We start from the raw sequence: 22,106 nt of genomic DNA on the forward strand, positions 1-22,106 counted from the left end.
CACTGCCGGTTCCCAAAATAGACTGCTGGGTGGAGCTACCTGAAAGTATTTTTAGCAGCTCCCTAAAAAGCACACCTCCATCTCCCTGCTGTTCATTCACACCAGCATTGTTCACACTATTCAGGCACCTTTCCCTGCTAACAACCTTCTGATAAGAATCTATTGTTTTCAGGTTAATGATCAAAATGAGGTAAACTGTTCTCCACCCCAATCTGACCCTAAAATTTTCACTTGCCCCATCAAATAACTCCCATCAAATTCTTCTGTAGACAACACTGTGATCAGGGAGTAGAAATCAGGTTAGTAACACTAGTTTTGGGAATAGGAAACACAATAGTCTATATTGAAGACATAAACAAAGCAACTAAGAAAAGCTCCTGGAAGCAGTGATATGTTAACCAAGGATACTCCCTCTTTAGACGTAATTCTTGCGTAATCCATCTAGCATGACCTACTTGTATAGAAATCCCAAGCAGAGAGAGTTTTAGGTAGATGAGGAGGAAAGAGTAAGAGCAGAACTGGTAGTGTATGTGGATTACTAGACAACACGTGTGGAGCTGTTGGGATTAGGAGGCAAGTGGCGGATATCAGCTTGTGGGAAAGCATATGGATACACCTGTATGTTTCCCTATGAGATGCAGATACTCCAGCAGCTGGCTGTTCTGGGTAACAACAACTTTCTTTACTTTGGTGAGAAACGTAATGTAATCCACCTGACAGAATATTTACCATTGTATTTACCAGATGTAGTTAGAAACTTCTTTTAAATGTATTTTATGGAGTGAGCTTGCCATTATCATTAAAGTTGTGCCATATTCATTGACTGATATAGTGAAATGCAATTTCTGTGAATAGAATAGAATAGAATAGAATAGAATAGAATAGAATAGAATAGAATAGAATAGAAATAGCCTTTGCTGTCCCACAAAAGGGAAATTCAGGTGTAACAGCAGAGATAGACATAAAGGTTCACACAAAAAGCTCTCAAAGTGTTAAAAACAATATAGAAATAACATTAACAACAATAACAATAATAATAATAATGATATACTGCACAAAACTATAACAGAAAATACTGTGCAATTTTTAGAAATGGGCATATAGGATTAGGATTACCGTACTCATGACCCAAGAGATGTGTAACTGAGTCAGAACATGTTGTCAAAAACGAACATTGAAAAATACAGACTATTATAATACAAGTGTTTTTCAGTGCAGTAAAACACTTAGGCACTAAGGCAACTCTTGCATGCCATCCATCCATGAATACATTATAAATGGACTATTCTTCATTACTGACTGTTTAAACAACAATCATGTCAGAGAAATCTAGATTTTAAAAATAGGCTCATCAGTTACATATATGCATTGCCTGTAAAAGCGGCAACATAGACTGCAACTCAAGCAGAAAGAAAAGCTTACATAATTATCATGGTTGGTGGTTGGTGGTTAACCCAAATGCAGAAGCGGAGCCGTGAAGTAGATGATGAAAAAATATTTTTAAAAATGAAATGCAAAAGTTTAGAAAAACCACAGGAGCCAGGGCAAAAGACAAAATAATAAATTCAAAGAACATCCAGAAAGAGATACAAGGAGAGTACGGTGAAACAAGAGAAGTAACAGAAGAAACCAGCAAGGAATGTCTGAGAAAGAGGTGCTTTAGTACTGGGAGGTTGAATGCTGACACAATGGAACTGGGCTGATTAGCTAATTATTGCAGCTGTGAGGGAAGGGAGCAGAAGGCAGACTGAGGAGAACGGAGAGAGAAAGTGGCACAGAGGACTAGGAAATAAATCTAACACTACAGAATAACTAGACCTAAGAAACAAAATAAAACTAGAGAGATAAGGAGTAACTAGACACAAGAAATAAACATAAAAAAACTAAAAACACTAAGAAGTGACTGAACCAAAGTAAAACAAAGTGTTTGGCTGATCTTATCAAAGAAAATGAACTAAGAAACACAGAAACGAACAAAACCCAAAAACCAACTCAGAAAACCCAAGACTTCACATTTCTGCGTTCAAAATCTTTTGGTGCTATCCCACAGCTTATCTGAGTGCCTTTCTTGTAATTTTGCTTCTTTTTGTGGCTGTTTGTGTTTTTTCTTTGTTCAAATCCATTCGCTTTGGCTTGGTTAGAGATCATTGTTTAACATAATGGAATTTAATGTATAAGATATTGTGCACCTCAGAAAGTATTTTTTTCTGCTTTATCTTTTGTTTTAGTGGTATGCTGCAGTCTAGCAACAGGCCAGATCTCCTCACGTTATTTCTTCATCCAAGAACCCATGCCCTGGGCCAAAGGTCGTGAGTACTGTCAGAGCCACTTTGTGGACCTAGCTGTTTTGAGCACAGAGAAGGAATACTTTGCTCTCCTCAGTGCCATCCCCGCAAACAATGCCAGCTTTTGGCTTGGTCTCCATAAGGAGAGCAGTGGCTGGAAGTGGACCAATGGGGAACAACTGAGACTCACTCACTGGTACAACTATAACCAAGAGGGCCACTGTGTAAGCTTGGAGGCCATGTTTGAAGAAGATGACAAGCTATTGGCTCGTTCTTGTAATGAGCAGCACAGGGTTGCTTGTCAGGGTAAGAAATGTTATTTTGGAGAATTTTTTATAATTCCTGCTGTATGTTTTTTTTTTTTTTTTGCACAAAAAAATGCATAATATCCTTGCATCATTGCAATGCAATCATTGTGATATGATTTTTTTTTCACATAAAAAATCATATCACAAAGATGCATTTTTATTCAGTTTACTTAATGTGCTATATCCTTTTTGGTGACACCGTATTTGAAGGGCTGTGCATTAGACTGACATGAGACATGAGTAATAAACATGACCATGAAGGAGTCTTCATAAATGTTTACGACTGTTGTCATGAAGTGTCATTCGATAAATAATGACACATTTAATGTAAAGTTGCCAGTTTTAATTGACTTTAAATTCAAGTTTTAATGGAGCTTTACATTAAAAGTGTCATTATTTACAACGTGACACTTCAGGCCAACAGTCGTAATCGTTTATGAAGAGTCATTCATGTTCATGACAGATGTTATGCCATGTTTATGACAGTCTCATATCAGTTTTATGCTCACCCCTTCAAATAAAGTGTTACCTAATTTATATATATTTTTTAAAATATTATTTTTCTCGTAATTAATTTGCCTAATTTCCCATTAATTAAATCTTGATCTAAATCTTCCAGGGCCCGTTTCCCCTCAGTCAGTGGCCGTGTACTTTGTGAACATCGATCACTTGAATCTAAGCTGGAACATCTCTGCACTTATGCAGACGACTTCTCACTATTACAATGTGACAATATGTAGCTTCATTTGTGAGACGCTGTCCTACCCCTGCACCAACGGCTCCTCCCTTATGAGCATCAGCATCTCCAACTTAAGTGCAGCCACAGAGTACTTCATATACGTTTCTGCTGTTGTTATTCGTATTGAGCATGGGACCAGCAGAAAATGGATTCTTCAAGATGATCCTACCATGTTAAAAGCTAAAACAGGTGGGAAGAATTTTAAGGGAAGTAATACAATGTTGATGCAAATCTGTAGCATGTAGACAATTGAAAGTACAGTGCCTTGCAAAGTACTCATGCCCCTTGAACATTTTGCCACATTACAATCAAACATTTCAGTGCAAATGTAAAATCATCCTGCAACAATGGCCCAACAATGCAACAATTGTTTGTGTTTTAAAGCAGAACAATTATTTCAAAATCTTGTTTTTGCTTTGAAAGATGTGCTTAGTAGTTGGATAAGGCCTTGAAAGTAAATAAAATACAAGAGGAATTAAGACTCTTGTCTTAATGAAAAGAAATTTGTTCTCATGAGCATCTTTTCTCTTCCACAGCGACATCTAATAAGACTCACAAAATCCTTTTCATCGTTTTGGATTTATTCAGTCTGGTTTTATTGGTCTCTTCATTTTGGTATATTTATATTGTTGCGAAAAAAGGCAAGTTTTTATTTCTCTGTCTATAAATATACATGAGTACTTATGTACTAATAACACACATTATTTTATCTCATCTCCAGACAAATCCACAGAGAGGGTCGGAGACAGATCGTCAGCAGATTCAACAATCGTTGTACTGTTACCACACAGAATTGGGTTAGAAAAACTGGAAAATTTCATATTTTAGAGACCAAGAAAAAAGTTTTATTTTGACCCTAAGGAGACATTAAATTGTTTTTAGTTCAAGCTGTGAAAAGTTTCAAGATGCTAGTTTTGTGTTGCATTGTTGTGTACATTGCATAAATGCACATTAATGAAGTTCAGTTTTATATTTATATAATCCGTTTAGTTCACAGGCACTTACGTTTAATAGACTGGCTGTCGGTCAAACTCTGTGCATGAACAGATAAGCTACGCATCAGCTCAGATCATACATCTGAGGTTTCCTTACATAAACCCTCTGGGCTCATTATTTCTTGAGAAAGACGGCTGTGATCTCACAATCAAATTCTCCATCTGTGTGTCTCTATTAAGAAGCAAGAACTCAAAGTCTCTACAGACAGGCCATCTTGTGGAAGAGAGGAGATCTTGTATTCATGAGAATGTCTTGGAACGACCCACTGCCACTACTCTTTTGCAACAGATAAACTCAAATTTACTAATGAATTTCAGTTAAACATACTAAATGTGTCATGATTTAGGTGACAGATGAGTATTAGCAGTATGATTAAAGTTTTGTGATCATACCACAGTGAATATGCCGTTGCAGAATGTTAAATGACTCCAGAGTTGGTTCGTGTAATATTGTTATGATGTTATGTTTAAATAGTTAAAATTTGTGTATTTTTTCTGCTGAATTTGTTCTAATTCACAAAACAAAATACATTTCTATAAATTTCTGAAATAAATGTGTATATAATTTTTTCACAACATGATATACATAAATTTCTATATATTAATACAAGCTAATGTTTGAGGTGTAGTTGGGTTGCTATTTTCGGGTACAAGATAAGCTGTAAAAAGCTTATCTTTTCACAGATAAGCTTTTCACTATTTGGGTAGCAACCCAACCCAAATGGTTGGGTTGCTATTTTCGGGTACAAGATAAGCTAACAACATTTTTTTGGAAGGAAAATAATGTCTCTACTTTAAATGATAGTGAGATGTTTTTTCTGATTGCTTGCCTTTAGCTAAGGTGTTTGTTTCACACAAAAGATGTTGCAACATGTCAGCATGTTTTCTCTGCAGCTATTTTAAATGAAACATTTTGTTTTTGAGTAGGTACTTCTATTTTTGAATTTTGCAGCTTAAGACTTGTACAAGACCAAAACTATAAATATTGTCTATGTCAATGAATCAAACAAAGTTTTTAATATTCTTGCAACATATATTGCAAGAATATTGTAGGAATGAAATTCTATAGTTACTCATATTCAGAATAGATCTTGGTTTAAGTATGGATAGATATGTCTTAGATGTCTGTTTTACTCATTCAAACACTTTACTTGCTCTCCTATACAACTTGCATTTTGTTGCTTAAAGACGTATGCGCAGACAACAATTGAACAAATAAAAACTGAGCTTTAGCTTGTTACAGCAAACTTTGAAACCTGTTTCTGTAAAGTACTTTATTAAAGGATTAAAAAGTAAAATATTATATTTCTGGCCCTGCACTAGTAGATTAGCCACTTACAAACATCTCTGAGCGATGACAGCTGATGGCATTGCAAAGATTTAAAAATGATCTGTTGTTTGTCCATTTCCGTGACAAAAAACAGAACTTTAGTCACATTATTGTTTATATGTACAGATAGGGACTGATCCCTTGCAGGGATATGGATGACAACAGACAGTCTTGTGCTGAATGAGTGCCGAGCAGAAGTTTATTTAGGTAGCAGAGGTGGGAGGAATCGGCAATCAACAGCCAGTGGGAGCGGGAGGAGCAGAGCAGAGGTGCAGCATAAAATACGACAGGAACCGGGACGTCATGACACTTTAATGAATTACTTGGTGCTCCCAAATCTGTATTCAATAAAAAGTTATAATGGTTTTTCTCCACGAGGTTTGAGCCCCACATGCAGTAACTTGTATTCCAGGTACATTGTCAATTAAATTATACTCTGATACAAAAATTGTTTTTTCCCCCTTTCTAAATAAAACCTTATCATTAAGGCTAAATAGCTTTATTTCTATATCATAACAATAGCGATACAATGTGTATTTTGCACATAGAGGAGACACAAATGACTTTTGTCTTGGACAACATGCGGTTTCCCAGTTGACAGTATCTCTGAGAAATAATCATGTAAGGTCTGGAAAACGTTGCCACTTGTCTCTTCTCAGGGACTGTGTGACGTCAATAAAATAAACACCTCCACCACAGTCCTGTTGGGCACCATGAGAAGTGCTAAACATTACCACTTCATAAGTGGTAGACCTGATCTCATTTTATGATCACACCTATTTTGCTGATTCTTGCATTTCCATGGTCAACCCACATCCTTTGAGGCTAAGACATAAAGAGCAGATTGTGCATTATGATCGACACATTCTTCTCGACATCAAACACCCTGATAGGAGGAAATGTTTTGTCTGAGGGATTTCATTGCTGCCTGTGCCTTGTTTCTTATCAAATTCAGTGAGTAGTACTTTCTTAAGTATTGTCATTTTCTTATTAATGCATTTTTTCTCTTTAGTCAAGGGTTCAGCTTTCTCCTGTAACATCAAAAATTGTTTCTGGATGTATTGCCAGGTCATGGTTCTGAGATTATCAATGGGAGAGAAGTGGAGCCCCACTCGTTGCCCTACATGGCTCTCCTGGAGTCAAGCAAACCAGACTGTGGAGGAATACTAATTGATCCAAAATGGGTTCTGACTGCTGCACACTGCAGAAAGTAAGAACAATATTTTTTTTCTTACTTTGTAAGGATTCAGGTTGATTAGAAATAGAAAACAAAATCCTTTGTTTCGTTGACTGTTTCTGCGCATATGTTGTTTTCTCTTGCACTTCCAACCAAATTAAACAATGTATAGGTTTGTAACAGGAAGCTATCGCTCTGCACTTTTGGATGTTGTGCCCCATGCAATTCAAGAGCCAATATTTCAAACTGAGTAGATGGCCTGAGTACATAGCAACAGAAAGCCATTTTCTTCTTGCTTTTCATGTGTAGATTGCTTTTTGCTCTGTTTTTATAATCAGGAAAAATATAGACGAAAAAGGGATTTAGTTAAAGACTATGCACCACCAAATTTTATGATAGTATGTTTGTATGATTCAGATTGAGCAATGCCTGGCCAGCTCATAAGAATATCAAAAAAAATGTCTCAGTCTTTTGTGAAGTATGCGAAGTAAATTTCTAAGTTTGCATGCATCACACGGTCGATGTGGCTTCAACATTTAAGCATGTGAAGGAAGGAAAAGACGTCTTATATTTAGGTACAAATGTCACTCGCTTTAAGAAACATCAAAACCACAAAGATTCAGAAAACTGTCATCCTACATTAAACATTTTGTGTTTGAATTTTAAGTTTCATTTTCCAATTGAACAACAAGTTTTGAGAGATTTAGCAACAAGTAAAAACAGGTCAGAGTCAGAATATTGATTATGACTTATTGTATGTTGTTGCTTTCTTATATATATATATATATATATATATATATATATATATATATAAATATATATATATATATATATATATATATATATATATATATATATATATATATACATATATATATATATATACATACATATATATATATACATACAGCTTTATCATTGATTACTCAAACATGAGAGCAAAGTCAAGATGGGTCTAAACTTTTCTTCTCCAGCGGTAAAAAAAAATATCAAGGATAATCTGTAATTCATCAGTCCTGGAATATTAATAGACTTGTTTAGAAAGTAAAAGGCTATAAACAGCTGAAACCAGATGTTTACATGCCTATAATAAAAATATTTCTTGATATCTGACTATTCTGTCAGATATTAAGTTTAACCATGCTGTGCTTTTGTTCTGTCCCAGGATTCAGACTGTGTTGCTGGGGGTGCACTCCATCAAAGAAAAGAAGAATGAACAGCAGTACAGGCAGGTCCGTAAGGTGAAGAGAAGTGTTCCTCACCCTTGTTATGACAGCAAAGAAAAAAACAACGATCTCATGTTGCTCAAGGTAATTTTGCAAAATTGGTGTTCTTATCTACGCCGACATTGTTTCTAATATAAAATAATAGTGATATTTTATTTTCCAGCTGGACAAGGCAGTGAAGCAAACCAAATGGGTGAAAACTCTCAAGCTGAATAAAGCTGTCACAGAGCCAGCAGCCGGTTCAGTCTGCAAGGTGGCTGGATGGGGAAAAACCAAAAATGATGCAACTACCATGTCAGATGTTTTGATGTCGACCAATGTGACAGTGATTGACAGAATGAAATGTAACTCAAAAGATTATTACAACCTTGCTCCTTATATAACTAAGAACATGATATGTGCCGGGTGGAATGGCAAAATCAAAGCCGACACTTGTCAAGTAAGTGGGCCTACCAGCCGTTTACCCAAATTTAAATGTTACCGTTTCCCTAAAATGCATTTTACATACTTCTTCTCTCTGTAGGGAGATTCAGGAGGGCCGATATTGTGCAATGAAGATCTAGTTGGAGTTACGTCTTTTGGGCATGGGTGTGGAATTCAAAACAAACCTGGAGTATACGCTTTCCTCACTGAAAACAACCTTAACTGGGTCAAGAAGACAATGAAGACCAATGAATAAACCCTGCTTTTCATTTTTGCTGTTTAACTCTTTCAAGCACTTTTGCGATTCCATTCGAATTTGACTTGCATTATGTTGCTGAAGAATGCATGTGCAGACAACAACTGAACAAAAGACTGAGTTAAATCAAACCTTGAAAACAGTTTCCGAAAACCTATTTAAAAGAATAACGAATAAAATATTATATTTCTGGCCATGTACTGTCAAATTAGTCAACACCAATGACCTTTGTGTGTGTGTTTTCCTACTAGGTCACTAGGTGACGCTCTCTGCTACAGCTAGAATGCTGCTTTGCCTACAACTAAAACAGGTTGTAGGAAGATCAAAAGAAAGTCAACTACTATTTCTGTGTTTTGACTTGAAGGTGACTGGAAACAAGTGATGCTATTCAAATGGTCCACATTTCAGACATATATCAAGATTGAAGATATAACAATGGTAAAAAGATGTTGCCATTTTCTTGAGCTACTATTGGTACCAAACAGCAGATAAACCAGGTTTTCCATGTTACTAATCATGGAACACAATGACAGAATTACAAAGTTCTACAAAAAAAAAGTCTCTGATTTCATGTGTAGCAATTAGTGGCTTGTTGTCAACACCTTAATTTGGTGAGCAAAATCTAATTCAGTGGACTACTGGTTTTGTGGGCTTAGGGATCAAAGCAACCTCAGAAATGTTAAAATCAGATAATACTGGGGACCCCAACCAAAAACGCTATCTGCCTGTTTTAATAGTTCAAACACCAACTGATCTACTTTACTATGCACTGATGTGCACAGAGAAACGCTCCTTAACGCTACCACAGAATTTTGATGCTGCAGCAAATCAGAATCCAAGAAAATAAATGTCACTCATGGACTGGCTGCTTTGCAAATATCACTCAATTGCTTGTCAAGTAACATCGTGCCAAGGTATGTTTCAGCTTCCCATGCTGCACTTTCTTTTGATTATTTTAGTTATGCTCTAAAATATTTACCAATATGCAAACTTTCCACAAATAATTTGGATTCCTGTTGTCATATCCTCATCCTCCATTGCCTTGTTGAAGTCAAGATTCAGATAAACTCCTCTCCAAAGTGACCACAGACTAGAGGGCTTATGTTGACTCTTTACTGAAGCCAGTTGGAGTAGATTAAAATTGAGAAGTGTGAACATGCACATTTTCAGAAAAAATACACAGCAGCAAAGAATAGTTTCACTAAAATGTATAATAAATTTGCTCACGAGGTGACATTTAGCTAAAAGTTCCTAAAAAACAAACGCTGCCTTCTTACAAACACCTGCATTATTCTTAATCAACAGAAATATCAATTTTAAATTCCAGTGATTTCAAAGACCAGCTCAAACTAAGAGAAGTTGCAATGTTACTCAGGAAAAGCCCATACTTTCTATCTCCTGCATTGTCTCCTTTCTGTGACATCATCAAACTATGGCAGACTCTGAAATGTAATACTTAATTCTGCCACTAGATGGAAACTATTCTTACAGTATAAACCTGTTAAATGTCAATAAACTGACAACAAAATACATGTTTGACAAATAATTTTGCATATACTGAACCGTGAATATATGAAGATCCTTTGTATCTGAATGAGAACAATACCACAGAATGACACATTTCAAAAAATGTGTCATTCTGTGTCACCTCTGACCTTATAGGTTTTGCCGACAATACTCACGGTACACTATTTTACAGGTTACAAATGCAACAATCATTTCGTACATGCTCAGGAATAACTCAGAAATAACTCAAACAAGCAATATTTAAATGGAACCAAGCAGAAAATAACTATTTTATGCTGATAACTGGGTCCCAAATGTTGGCCTCAATAGAAGAAAGGTGTACAGTTTTATGCCAAAAAAACTGAACTTTTTTTTTTTTTTTTAGCAAATCCTTGTTTAACGAATGCATGTTCCCATGTCTAATTATAAGTTAAAAGTTTTATTTCATTTTCATTTCGAGTTTTCAGAACAACATCCAACTGGAGGGAGGGCTTGGTTACTGAGCGTAGAGTTTGCTGGTTCAAAAAACTTTGCCCCGACGTTCCCACGGTAACCATCCCCTGCATTCACTACATACAGTAATATATACTGCTCAAAAAAATAAAGGGAACACTTTAAGTGTGAAACACCTGTTTAAGTGTTCCCTTTATTTTTTTGAGCAGTGTAGATGTTCTCAATGCCACAAAATGTTTCCATTCTTGACTTGCAACTAGAGGTCATAACTCACTGCATGAAATTTGAATATTGAGGTCTCCTCTAAAGTCTCATGACTGTGTTCTCACCTGTTTGTATTCTGAGCTGCATGTTGAGGAAATAAAAATAAAAACCTTGCACCTCACAGCTTCTGAAGGGCTTTGGTTCTGACCTTGTGTTACCACAGACTTTAGCTTACCGGATCACTACGTGTGTTTTGCTTAATAATGCATTTCCATGGTCAGACCACATCCTTTGAGAAACACATATAAAGGGTCAGGGTCAGCATCCTGAGGGGCGCATTCATCTCCAGATCAAAGACTGACATAAGACAAAATGTTCTCTCTGAGGGGTATCATTGCCCTTTTCCTTATGATCAACTCATGTGAGTAATATCTTAAGTGCTGCCATTTTACTTGAGAAGAAAGTTAATGTCACCTCTTTATTATTATAGGATGTGTTGTACCTTTTTAACTTTCTGTGTTAGGTCACAGTTCTGAAATTATCAATGGGAAAGAAGTGGAGCCCCACTCGTTGCCCTACATGGCTTTGCTGGAGACAAGCGAACCAGTCTGTGGAGGAATATTAATTGATCCAAACTGGGTTCTGACTGCTGCACACTGTGAGGGGTAAAAACAGGAACTCTTTTTTGCATTTAGTTTGCTTTGTTGTGCACTGTGCAAATCACAAACCAGTATTTCAAAGCAAGATATTTTCAACTTCCATGTTTTATACCTAAAGTGTGTTTGTGTCACTACTGCCAGTTTTTTTATTTGATGGTGCTGACTAAAACCTCCAATCATTTTTTTAATGTTGACTTGAATATGATCATAACAAATACAATACCATTATGGCCTGCAATTTTACTAACCTTTTTTATTTCCTAAATTGCTCTGCTATTTACCACACAGGCTTAAATGTAATGTTTCTTGCTCCAGACCCATTTACTGTGTAATATGTTGCTCTCTCAGTATTAAGACTGTGTTGCTGGGGGTGCACTCCATTAAGGAGAAGAAGAATGAACAGCAGTACAGGCAGATTCTTAAGGTATCAAGAAGTGTTCCTCATCCTTGCTATGATAGCAAAGAAAAAAACAACGATCTCATGTTGCTCAAGGTAAGAGTACTTTGCAAAATTAGTGATCTTAACTGTACTGACATTGTTCATAATATAAAATAATAGTGATATTTTATCTTCCAGCTGGACAAGGCAGTGAAGCAAACCAAATGGGTGAGCACTTTCAAACTGAGTGAAGCTGTCAAAGAGCCAGCAGCCAATTCAGTCTGCAAGGTGGCTGGATGGGGACAAACCAAAAAAGATGGAGCTACTTTGTCAGATGTTTTGATGTCAGCCAATGTGACAGTGATCGACAGAATGAAATGCAACTCAAAAAAATATTACCAACTTCATCCATATATAACTAAGAACATGATATGTGCTGGAGCCAGTGGTAAAATCAAAGGTGACACTTGTAAGGTAAGGATATCCTAGTGGTAATTTACACTAAGATAAAATGCTATTGTTCCTGTAAAATGCCGGTTTTCTTGTCCTCTCTGTGTAGGGAGATTCAGGAGGGCCAATACTGTGCAATGGAGCTGCAGTTGGTGTTGCATCTTTTGGTTACAAGTGTGGAATCAAAAACAAACCTGGAGTGTACGCTTTCCTTACCGAAGATCACCTTAAGTGGATCAAAAAGACAATGAAGACACCTGCAAATGAATAAAGCTTGCTCTTGAGTTGCTGTTTTACTCTTTCAGTTATTGTTTTGCTGTCTGTTGTAATTCAGCCTGTTATGTTAGCAAAAAGCTTATGTACAAACACCAAATGAACAAATAAAATGCTGAGTTTTTATTTCTCACAGCCAGGCTTGAGCTATTTCTGAACACCACTTTAAACAAATAAAGAGTAAAATATTTATTTGCTTGCGCTGTACTATCGGATTAGCTAATATCTGAGTCAATCCTTTTCTGCAGCAAAAAACGTAACTCTTTTTTTTTTTTTTTACAATTTTTGTGTAAGGAAGACGTGTATCCAAGTTTGTTTTCAAGTCAATAGTTGAAGTATCTTTGTGACCATATTTGCTATGACAATAAAATAAAAGCAAAAATAAAATGTTTGTGTGTCATTTCCCTCTTTCCTCCTCTGAATGTGTGTCTGCCAGGTGTGGCTTCCAGGTGGAACTAATCAGGAGGAGCATTTAGAGGAGGATTTTCATACTACTACAAAATGTACCCATTATTACCGAAAAGTTATTCTGCATTGATTTTGAAGACTTAAGTCTATTCTATTTCTGACTCTATGTTCCCACCAATCTTCAAATGTGAGCTGCACCACAGTGGTAAAATAAACAAACAAAACCTCCACTTCACAGCTGCTGAATAACATTGGTTCTGGAGGCACTGAGTGGCTCAGCTGGCAGAGCAAATCAACGATGTGTTGAGGTTGTTGCCTGTGATGCAATTGTCTTGAGTTTGATTCCTGGTCTATGGCCACCTGCTGTATGTTGCCCCCTTCTCTCTCAGCCTTCTTTCTTGTCAGATTGCTGTTTGCTAAAGACTTCTAGTACTAAAAAATAAACTGGTTCTGATCTGGTAAATGTCACCACACACTTCAGATTGATGGTGTTCATCCGAATACTTCATGTGTCTTGCTGACTCATGCATTTCCATGGTCAAACCACATCCTTTGAGAAACACACTTAAAGGAGAAGGGTGAGCATTATGAGGGTCGCATTCGTCCCCAGATCTAAGTCTGAGAAAAAAGGAAATGTTTTCTCCGACGGGTTGTACTGCTTTCATCCTCTGTGCACTTTTCCTTATTATGAACGCATGTGAGTAATATCTTAAGTGTTGTCATTCTTTGGGGAAAAAAAATACTATCTCTTTATTACGTATTTTTACCTTTCTGAATGGGTTTGGATGTCTTCCTGTGCTAGGTCGTGGTACTGTCATCATCAATGGGGATGAAGTTGAGCCCCACTCATTGCCCTTCATGGCTTTTCTGGGGTCAGTTGAATTCTGCGGAGGAACATTGATTGATCGAAAATGGGTCCTGACTGCTGCACACTGTGGAAAGTAGGAAATATAACATATTTTTATTTTATTGAGGTTTCACCTGGTAAAAAAAAACGATAATATTAGCAGGAAAGTGTTATTTGAGTTACAAAAATTGATCCTCCATTAGTTTAGTTTTATAATGGAAAATGTTTAGGTCTCTAAAAGTCTTATTAAAGATTTGTAAATAAAACAATGAGCCACTTCATTTTTTACATGTTCATAAGAAATAGTAAAACCCAGGAAATTTCAATGTGGTATAAGACTAAAGGTGTCTAGATAGTCTCCATCTCTACGTCTTTTAAAGATTTGTAAACAAACACCTTGCAAATATGCTTTTTTATTTTATATATACATTTACTGTAGGCCGTTTTCTATTCATATACTAACAACCAAAATACCAAGTCCAGGTTCTCACTTAATATGCAATATGTCAGTGAGAACAGGGTGTTGTTCTGAGCATACAGTCTCCACATATTTTACATTTCCAAGTAAAACATTAAAGGCTAAGAGCAAGACAGTTTCTGCTAAAAAAGAAAAAAATAAGGTGCATGGACCAGTCACTTCAAGAAACCACAAAAGCCACACGACTTTAGAAAAGAGTTGTTCTCTGAGAAAACATTTATATTTCAACATTAAGTTTCATTTTCAAAGTTAACAGTATAATTTAAAAAAAGATTAGCATCCTGGAAGACAAATTGCAGAAGAATGCAAAAGACTAAGACGAGCAGAATAAAATTGTTTAGATCAAAATATGTCAGAAGACCTGAAAACTGAAATTGCTCTAAATCGAGTCTGACTGAGTTAAACTTTAGATAACTGTAGCTGAGGATTAGCCTAAGTTTGCATGGCAATGCTTACAGCTGGTAGGAACATGCTCTAAACGTTTTGCAGGTGTCATTGCAGAAGGAGGTTCTACAAAGTATTAACTCAAGAGAAATACCAACTTTTCACATTTTCATTTCTTAAAAATGTAAATATATATTTGCCTTTCATCTAACAATTATCACTGACATGAAATCCCAATACAATATTAAATTTATTTAACAATTTATGGTTCTAATGTGGCAATATATATATATATATATATATATATATATATATATATATATATATATATATATATATATATATATATAGACAGACAGATAGATGATATATCTACAGTACAGACCAAAAGTTTGGACACACTTTCTCATTGAATTCAATGAGAAAGTGTGTCCAAACTTTTGGTCTGTACTGTATATATACATATATCCACATTAAATAACCATCACACTGAACCACCCTACATCATAGAAATATCTGCTCCTCTCTTATCAGCTCTTTAAGATTCGTGAAGCTTAACGTAATGTGCAATTAAATCATCTTAAAATATAGTTCATGTCAATTCTATAACAATTCACTTACTATCGAATTAAATATATTAGACAGATTCACTTGTAATAGGATAGTAAACCTTCATGGTGTCATGACTATGGACATGCTTCATAAATCTAACACCATACTGTGGTTTTGCTTTTGCAGCATTAAGACTGTGCTACTGGGCATGCACTCCATCAAAAAAGAGAAAATAGAAAAGAAGTACCGGCAGGTCCGTAAGGTGAAGACAAGTGTTCCTCATTGTGAATTCGACAAGAATAAGAGAGTCAATGATCTCATGTTGCTCAAGGTAAGATAAGATTTTACAATAAGAGGAAGCTTATGTCCAGATATACTTTGGAAAAATACTCAAGAAAAACAATAAAACTTAAGCAAAAAGTTGGTTTTACTTTAGTCATTGACAAAATAAAGTATGACGTTGTTTCAGTGATCTTCAGTCATATCTGTTATTAGCCTTTAAGTCCATCAGCTCAAATAATTGCTTGAACCAAGTTTAAAATTCAAGCTCTTTCAGATCTGAAGCAGTGATTAAGACCACTCTTTTGTTACTATTATATAATTCTGTGAACAATTTCAACTTTGATCTATTTTCCCCTTTCAGCTGGACAAACCAGTGAAGGAAACCAGATGGGTCAAAGTTCAACAACTGAGCAATGTTGTCCAAGAGCCAGCAGCTGGCTCTGTCTGTCTGGTGGCCGGATGGGGAGCAACCAGCAAAAATAGCAACGTTCTATCAGATGTCTTGATGTCTGCAAATGTTACTGTGATTGATAGAGAAAAGTGCAACTCTCCAGACCATTATAACCATAAACCGAATATTACCAAGGACATGATATGTGCAGGGCCAAATGGGAAGAAAAGTGATACCGACACCTGTAAGGTAAATGAGACTTTTAGCCGATTTTAAAACATAATTTTCTTAAAATTATTTTTCTTCTTTCTCGCAGGGTGATTCTGGAGGACCAATATTCTGCAATGGTGTTCTAGTTGGAGTCACATCTTTCGGGGGATCCAAGAATGAGCCCTGCGGATCAGTGAAGAGGCCTGGAGTTTATGCTTTCCTATCAGAAAACCATCTTAACTGGATCAAGAAGACACTGAAGACCTTTGAAGCTGAATAACTTTTCTGACTGATAGTTATTTTTTAACTGTTTTGTTGCTCTTTTTATCTGACCTGCATTTTGTTGCAAAAACTGGGTATATATACAAATTACAAATAAAAAACAAAGACAGCATAGACTCTGTTGCTGCACTGCCATGAGGACTGTCTTTGACAGTCTTAGTGGGATTCAGGAGGACTAATATTTTGTAACAGAGTTCTTGTTGGGGTCACATCTTTTGGGGGATCCAACACTGAGCCCTGCGGATCAGTGAAGTGGCCTGGGGTTTACACTTTCCCATCAAAATACCATCTTAACTGGATCAAAAAGAAAATGAAGACCGCCGAGACTGAATAACTCTTCTGACTAATACAATTACATTTCTCTAACCTCTATTATATAAGAAATGTGCTCTTATATTGTAGTCATGTCAACATATCAATTAGGTGTGGGGGAGTGTGTGCGTGTGTGTGAGATCCTGTATCTCTTTGTGATGGACTGTTCAGGATGAATTCTGCCCCTCACCAAATGAGTGCTGCATGCTGCAGATAGGTACTACCTTCCCCATGATGCTGCAAGGATAACAGCAGGCATAGAAAATGGGTGAAATAAACAGTGGTTGGGGGCTGTTGTTGGAAAATACAACTTTTTGTGGCACTTAATAAAAATCTGAAGGAGGTAAATATATGATTTGAATCGGGGCACCTGCAACCTGGTGGCTTATGCCATATTCAAATGTTAGCTAAGCCTCTGTCATGACACATTAAGTAATAAGAGGTTTCTATTTTAAGAGGTGTCAAACACAAGAGTAAAAAAATGTAAAGTAAAATCTTATGCAAAATATTAGACTTTCTAAACAGACCCTCTCCCAAATTGTCAAAATGTATGAAGTCTTTGCATGCAACAGTAGGTACCTTATTTTTGAAAAGAGAACATCGCAAAGCCTTAAACCCCTCCCCCTGATCTTAGCAGTTTGTTCCCATGTCTGCACTCACCTACACTCTGATGTGCATGATGTTGAAAACCCACATCATGCTGACTAACTTGGTTCTGATCAGTACTGGTAAATTTCACCACAGGCTTCAGGCTGACGGTGTGCTGCAGATCATTTTGTCCATTTCGCTGACTCGTGCATTTCCATGGTCAGACCACATCCTTTGAGAAAAACACATAAAGGGCAGGGTGATTGTCTCCAGGGGCACATTCACCACCAGATCAAAGATAGAAATAAGAGGAAATGTTGTCTCTGAGGGGTTTCGTTGCTTTCATCTCCTGTGTCGTCTTCTTTTCTTTCAACTCAAGTGAGTAATAGCTTCTTAAATGCAGTAATTGCCATAGATATCAGTTACTTTTGTTTTAGAATGATTCTTTTGTTGCTTTGTTGTGAAAAATGTTATTTGGATATCTTCCTGTGTTAGGTTATGGTTCTGAGATTATTGATGGGAATGAAGTGAAGCCCCACTCACTGCCCTACATGGCTCTGCTGGAGTCAAACGTACCGACCTGTGGAGGAATATTAATTGATCCCAACTGGGTCCTGACAGCAGCACACTGCAAAGAGTAAGAACTATGATATTTAGAATTTGCTTTTGGTTTGCAGATTCCAACAATATTAATACCTAGTTAGTTAACAAATAACCTGTTCTGTGTAGTTTTTGTTAATCTTTCTTTTCTAAAGAATTAAAAACTGTTGTCACAGGAGGCATTTTTTTATTTAACCCCCCCAGATTGTGTGGACTGCGTAAAGAAAGAATGAGTATGCATGCAGAGTCACTGGAAGCATCATTTCCTTGTTGCATCAACAGTTTTTTTAACCAATGCTTAAAAATGAGAACGCACCAAATACCTAGTAGAGAGCTGATGTCATTTTTTAATCAAAAGCTTTACAATAATACATAATATATGTATACCTTATTTAAAACAACTTCCATTTGCTTATGTAGTGACCAAAAAAAAAAATTACATTCAGCTCCTTCGTTATGCAAGGGGTGTCATGATGCATTTCAAAAGTGCATCCTGCATGCTACATATGTCTCACGTTTCATCTCAGACACCGAGTCTAAGCACATGATTGTTTCTGCTATTTGCTTTGTACACACAGAAAGGAACAAATGTCAGTCATTGAAAGAAAACACAGAAACCACAAGGCACGTTTTCTGAGAATCATTTCAGCATTTCAATCTCGCGACTGATTTTGCATGAGAAAAATAAATGCACCTAAAGGTCTAGTTAATTATTAAATATCAGTGGCATGCAAAAATTAAAAGTAGGCTTTGCATTCTGGTGAAATGAACAGAAACTTACGAGGCAACATTATGTTCTGCACAGACTAAAGTAGATCATGAAGTGTGTGTGTGTGTGTAAGGGTGGTCAAGTTGCAATGTGTGGACATAGACAATAAAAAGAAACTTCTTAAACACCTAGAATCTCTGCACAAACAATGTATTTTCTTAAAACGTACTATTTATGGTATACTATTTCACCATTTAAGACTAACAATTATTATTTTTCAATCATGTAAGCAGTTTAACCAAACCATTATTGTTCTCACTTTGTGCTGTTGTGAATAATGCCGTATTTTTCTGCTCTTGCAGTGTTAAGACTGTACTGCTGGGGGTGCACTCTATCAAAGAAAAGGAAAAGGAAAAACAATACAGGCAGGTCCGAAGTGTGTCAAAACACATCATCCATCCCTGCTATGATAAGGATGAAAACCTCAATGACCTCATGTTGATCAAGGTAAGACTTTAACATGCTAAGTAAATATATATTTTACATCTGTCTAACTATAAATCAGAAATGCAGATAATCACATTTATTGTGGTGGAAACTATGCTCTTATTTGTTAGTGCCAGCATTTTTGCAATATCCCAAGCGGTTTTTGCCTAAAATGATTGTTCAAGCAAACTAAAATGATAGAGGCCACTGCATTTCATATTTCACATATTATAAATTTATATATTTTAACTACAAATCATCAGCATCTCTTGTGCATTTTTTCAGATAAACAAGCCAGCGAAAAAAACCAAATGGGTTCAAAGTCTTAAGTTGCCAACTGCTGTAAAAGAGCCAGCAACCGATTCCGTCTGCATGGTGGCTGGATGGGGAAAAACAAACAACGTTGGCAAAATGTCTGACGTCCTGATGTCCGTCAATGTGACGGTAATCGACAGAGAGAAGTGCAACTCTCCAGATTATTACAACCATAAGCCGTATATTAGCAAGAACATGCTTTGTGCCGGGTCAGATGGTCAAAACAATGCCGACACCTGTCAGGTAAAATAGACTCAAAAGCCTTTTATGCCGTAGTTAGAGGTTGATTTATTCTGAAAACAATCATCACATGTTTCTTCTCTCTCTCAGGGGGATTCGGGAGGACCAATACTGTGCAAAAAAGTTCTAGTTGGAGTCACATCATTTGGGAAGTTTTGTGGCTTAAAAAAGAAACCTGGAGTTTACTCTTTTCTGTCAGAAAGGCATCTTAACTGGATCAAGAAGGCAATGAAGACACCTTAAACTGAATAACTCATATCTATATTGTACTGTTAAGTTCTCACAATCCCTTTTCTGTCTTCTGTATGTATTTATTTATTTGGTTTTTACTTTAAAATATTTTATACAAATAGAAAACATATCCGGTCTTGACTCATTACAGTAAATAAAACTTTACAGGAGAAGAAGTTATTGTTGGCAAATTAAAATAAATGGGCAAAAGTATAAAATAGACACCTTCCTCTCCTCCCTCAGTCTCCTTTTAGAAACAGGAAGAGCACTGAAAGAAAAAAAAAAAAAAAACATATTATAAAGCTCTTCAGATGTCTCACCACATCAAGTCGCGAGAGACAACTACAAACATTTTACTTCAGACTCATATAGAAAATATACAATCAGATTTTCTTAGAATACATTTGTCATCCACATTCGCTGAATCCAGTGTTGGAGGGAAACACCCCAAAATACACAAGAAACACGTGCAAACTCCAGTCAGAAACGTTTCAGTTCCATCAAACTTGAAGAACAGAACCTCAAATATGAAACGGTTTTAAATTGTCAATGTCTAAATTGTGGAGTGCAACAATTACTTGAGTGCATGTGAGAACAAGCGTTTTCTGACCAGGGCAGAAAGTGGAATTTCAATGACCAGAAAAAACATTTGTAAAGTAAAGAACATTATTCAAAACAGACAAAAATACTTTTTGTATTTTAAGCTCCACGCCGCTGATGCTTTTAACACAGCACATAATTAAAATCAACCTCTATAAAACAAGCAAACTTCAGTTGTTCAAGAGGGAACTATTGACAGCTCAAGCTGCTTTACTCTTCCTTTAAGCATAATGAGCAAGTCCTATATGATTTACACTGCCAGGAAGCAATATAGATATAAAAGGGAATTATTTTTGCTATCTGGTATGAAATGTATGTGCTGTTATCTCATAACATAATCAGATAAAAGTTTTCACCTTTTTCATGCCTCTCTCTCGCTGTGGGGCTGTAGATGCGCTATTTGCTTCTTTTCCTCTTAATTTTTTATCTGTCTGTCTAATGTTCTTGGTCCTCTTTGGTTGTACGTGTCATTGTTTTGTTTCTATTTTGTGGTTGTTCTCATACGTTTGAGTGACCTTCTTGCTGCTCTTTGTGGTTGGCAGCAGATTCTGTGAGAACTTCTGTTACATGGCTATAGTAGTCACCAGAACTTGTTAACACTTAAAACTACCTGTTTTATATACATTATTAGAAATAACATCCAAAATGTTTGGTGTGCAACTTTCTAAAACCACCTCTTTCTGCAATTAGACATGTCTGCTCCTGCTTTGTGCATCTAATGACCAACATGTTCCCCATCTTTCTTTGTGAAATAGCTCAGTCAAACAAGATGGAGAGCATCTGTCAGCAATTATCAAGTCTCACATTTCATTTTGCAGACAAACAGACAGGGAGAAGATGTTTTCCAGGTCCACAGGCACAACGGGAGTGCAGCCGAGTACACCTAATGTGCTATTTGAAGAGTATTGACAGGGGTTATCTGAGTTGTCCACAATGCCTTCACATGAGAAATAGTATGCAGTAGGCTAATTTCTAAGTACTCAGACACTTTACACGAGTACAAATATAAAACCAAACAATGCAACACAACATAAAAACAGATTAGAAGGGCAGATTTAAACATTAAAAAATTACTAGTGTGATATATGCCCATATTGATCTCTGATATTGATCTAAAACCTATAATACCAATACTCCATCCATAAATATAAAAATTATCCTGTCTTTTGTGTTGTAATTGTAACCACTACTTAATTTAATTAGCAATAAATTCAGTAGGAATGTTACTTTTGTTCTAGGGTCACACAGGAGGATGATAAGCATCCAAGTTTTAACAACTCAAGTTTATTTTTCTTTCCCCACAAAAAAATAATAATCCAGGTAACACTAATTACCTTAATAAAAATTAAGGTATAAAACTTAAATTGTCCACCCTTACATAAAAATATCAAATTAATATATAGAAAATTGAGGGTAGTTTTTTTTTTAACAGTAGCTTTAAAGCTTATTTCAACAAAAGAAATTACATATTCCAGTTAGTCCTTCAATATAACAGTTCAGTCAGTGTGCACATAAGTTGTCCGCTATG

General features: G+C 36.2%; 4 protein-coding genes across 5 annotated transcripts; all 4 read left to right on the top strand.

The window, feature by feature from the left end:
• Positions 1–487: 487 nt before the first annotated feature.
• LOC102227673 (granzyme A-like) lies at positions 488–16,565 on the top strand. Of its 2 annotated transcripts, XM_023343166.1 has the most exons (6): positions 488–690; positions 2,229–2,591; positions 13,874–14,012; positions 15,519–15,663; positions 15,976–16,254; positions 16,322–16,565. In XM_023343166.1, the coding sequence occupies exons 1-6, from the start codon at positions 621–623 to the stop codon at positions 16,493–16,495; spliced, it is 1,170 nt and encodes a 389-aa protein (XP_023198934.1). In that variant the 5' UTR covers positions 488–620; the 3' UTR covers positions 16,496–16,565. The 2 variants fall into 2 exon arrangements, with proteins under 2 accessions (XP_023198934.1, XP_023198935.1); XM_023343167.1 differs by lacking the exons at positions 13,874–14,012; positions 15,519–15,663; positions 15,976–16,254; positions 16,322–16,565 and adding exons at positions 3,213–3,521; positions 3,869–3,973; positions 4,054–4,816.
• LOC102236487 (granzyme K-like) lies at positions 4,887–8,896 on the top strand. The gene is made up of 5 exons (XM_023343169.1): positions 4,887–6,611; positions 6,726–6,867; positions 8,000–8,144; positions 8,224–8,499; positions 8,584–8,896. The coding sequence occupies exons 1-5, from the start codon at positions 6,557–6,559 to the stop codon at positions 8,737–8,739; spliced, it is 774 nt and encodes a 257-aa protein (XP_023198937.1). The 5' UTR covers positions 4,887–6,556; the 3' UTR covers positions 8,740–8,896.
• On the top strand, positions 11,239–13,003 carry LOC111610261 (granzyme K-like). Its single transcript, XM_023343168.1, has 5 exons — positions 11,239–11,323; positions 11,426–11,567; positions 11,910–12,054; positions 12,139–12,414; positions 12,500–13,003. Exons 1-5 carry the CDS (start codon positions 11,275–11,277, stop codon positions 12,659–12,661), a joined length of 774 nt encoding a protein of 257 aa, XP_023198936.1. The 5' UTR covers positions 11,239–11,274; the 3' UTR covers positions 12,662–13,003.
• Positions 16,566–17,502: 937 nt separating the features above from the next.
• On the top strand, positions 17,503–21,829 carry LOC102227155 (granzyme A-like). The gene is made up of 5 exons (XM_023343310.1): positions 17,503–17,775; positions 17,893–18,034; positions 19,069–19,213; positions 19,478–19,750; positions 19,838–21,829. The coding sequence occupies exons 1-5, from the start codon at positions 17,712–17,714 to the stop codon at positions 19,988–19,990; spliced, it is 777 nt and encodes a 258-aa protein (XP_023199078.1). The 5' UTR covers positions 17,503–17,711; the 3' UTR covers positions 19,991–21,829.
• Positions 21,830–22,106: the final 277 nt, after the last annotated feature.

This window comes from Xiphophorus maculatus, chromosome 12, assembly GCF_002775205.1.
Source record: "Xiphophorus maculatus strain JP 163 A chromosome 12, X_maculatus-5.0-male, whole genome shotgun sequence".
Classification (NCBI taxonomy): Eukaryota; Metazoa; Chordata; class Actinopteri; order Cyprinodontiformes; family Poeciliidae; genus Xiphophorus; species Xiphophorus maculatus.

Bases quoted from the DNA above. Each gene is read 5' to 3' on its own strand.
- LOC111610261 (XM_023343168.1), top strand. From the start codon at position 11,275: ATGTTCTCTCTGAGGGGTATCATTGCCCTTTTCCTTATGATCAACTCA. The intron at 11,568-11,909 runs GTAAAAACAGGA...TTGCTCTCTCAG, and splicing joins ACTGCTGCACACTGTGAGGG to TATTAAGACTGTGTTGCTGG. The intron at 12,415-12,499 runs GTAAGGATATCC...CTCTCTGTGTAG, and splicing joins TCAAAGGTGACACTTGTAAG to GGAGATTCAGGAGGGCCAAT.
- LOC102227155 (XM_023343310.1), top strand. From the start codon at position 17,712: ATGTTGTCTCTGAGGGGTTTCGTTGCTTTCATCTCCTGTGTCGTCTTC. The intron at 18,035-19,068 runs GTAAGAACTATG...CTGCTCTTGCAG, and splicing joins ACAGCAGCACACTGCAAAGA to TGTTAAGACTGTACTGCTGG. The intron at 19,214-19,477 runs GTAAGACTTTAA...GCATTTTTTCAG, and splicing joins ATGACCTCATGTTGATCAAG to ATAAACAAGCCAGCGAAAAA.
- LOC102227673 (XM_023343166.1), top strand. From the start codon at position 621: ATGTTTCCCTATGAGATGCAGATACTCCAGCAGCTGGCTGTTCTGGGT. The intron at 2,592-13,873 runs GTAAGAAATGTT...TTCCTGTGCTAG, and splicing joins GCACAGGGTTGCTTGTCAGG to GTCGTGGTACTGTCATCATC. The intron at 15,664-15,975 runs GTAAGATAAGAT...TTCCCCTTTCAG, and splicing joins ATGATCTCATGTTGCTCAAG to CTGGACAAACCAGTGAAGGA.
- LOC102236487 (XM_023343169.1), top strand. From the start codon at position 6,557: ATGTTTTGTCTGAGGGATTTCATTGCTGCCTGTGCCTTGTTTCTTATC. The intron at 6,868-7,999 runs GTAAGAACAATA...GTTCTGTCCCAG, and splicing joins ACTGCTGCACACTGCAGAAA to GATTCAGACTGTGTTGCTGG. The intron at 8,500-8,583 runs GTAAGTGGGCCT...TTCTCTCTGTAG, and splicing joins TCAAAGCCGACACTTGTCAA to GGAGATTCAGGAGGGCCGAT.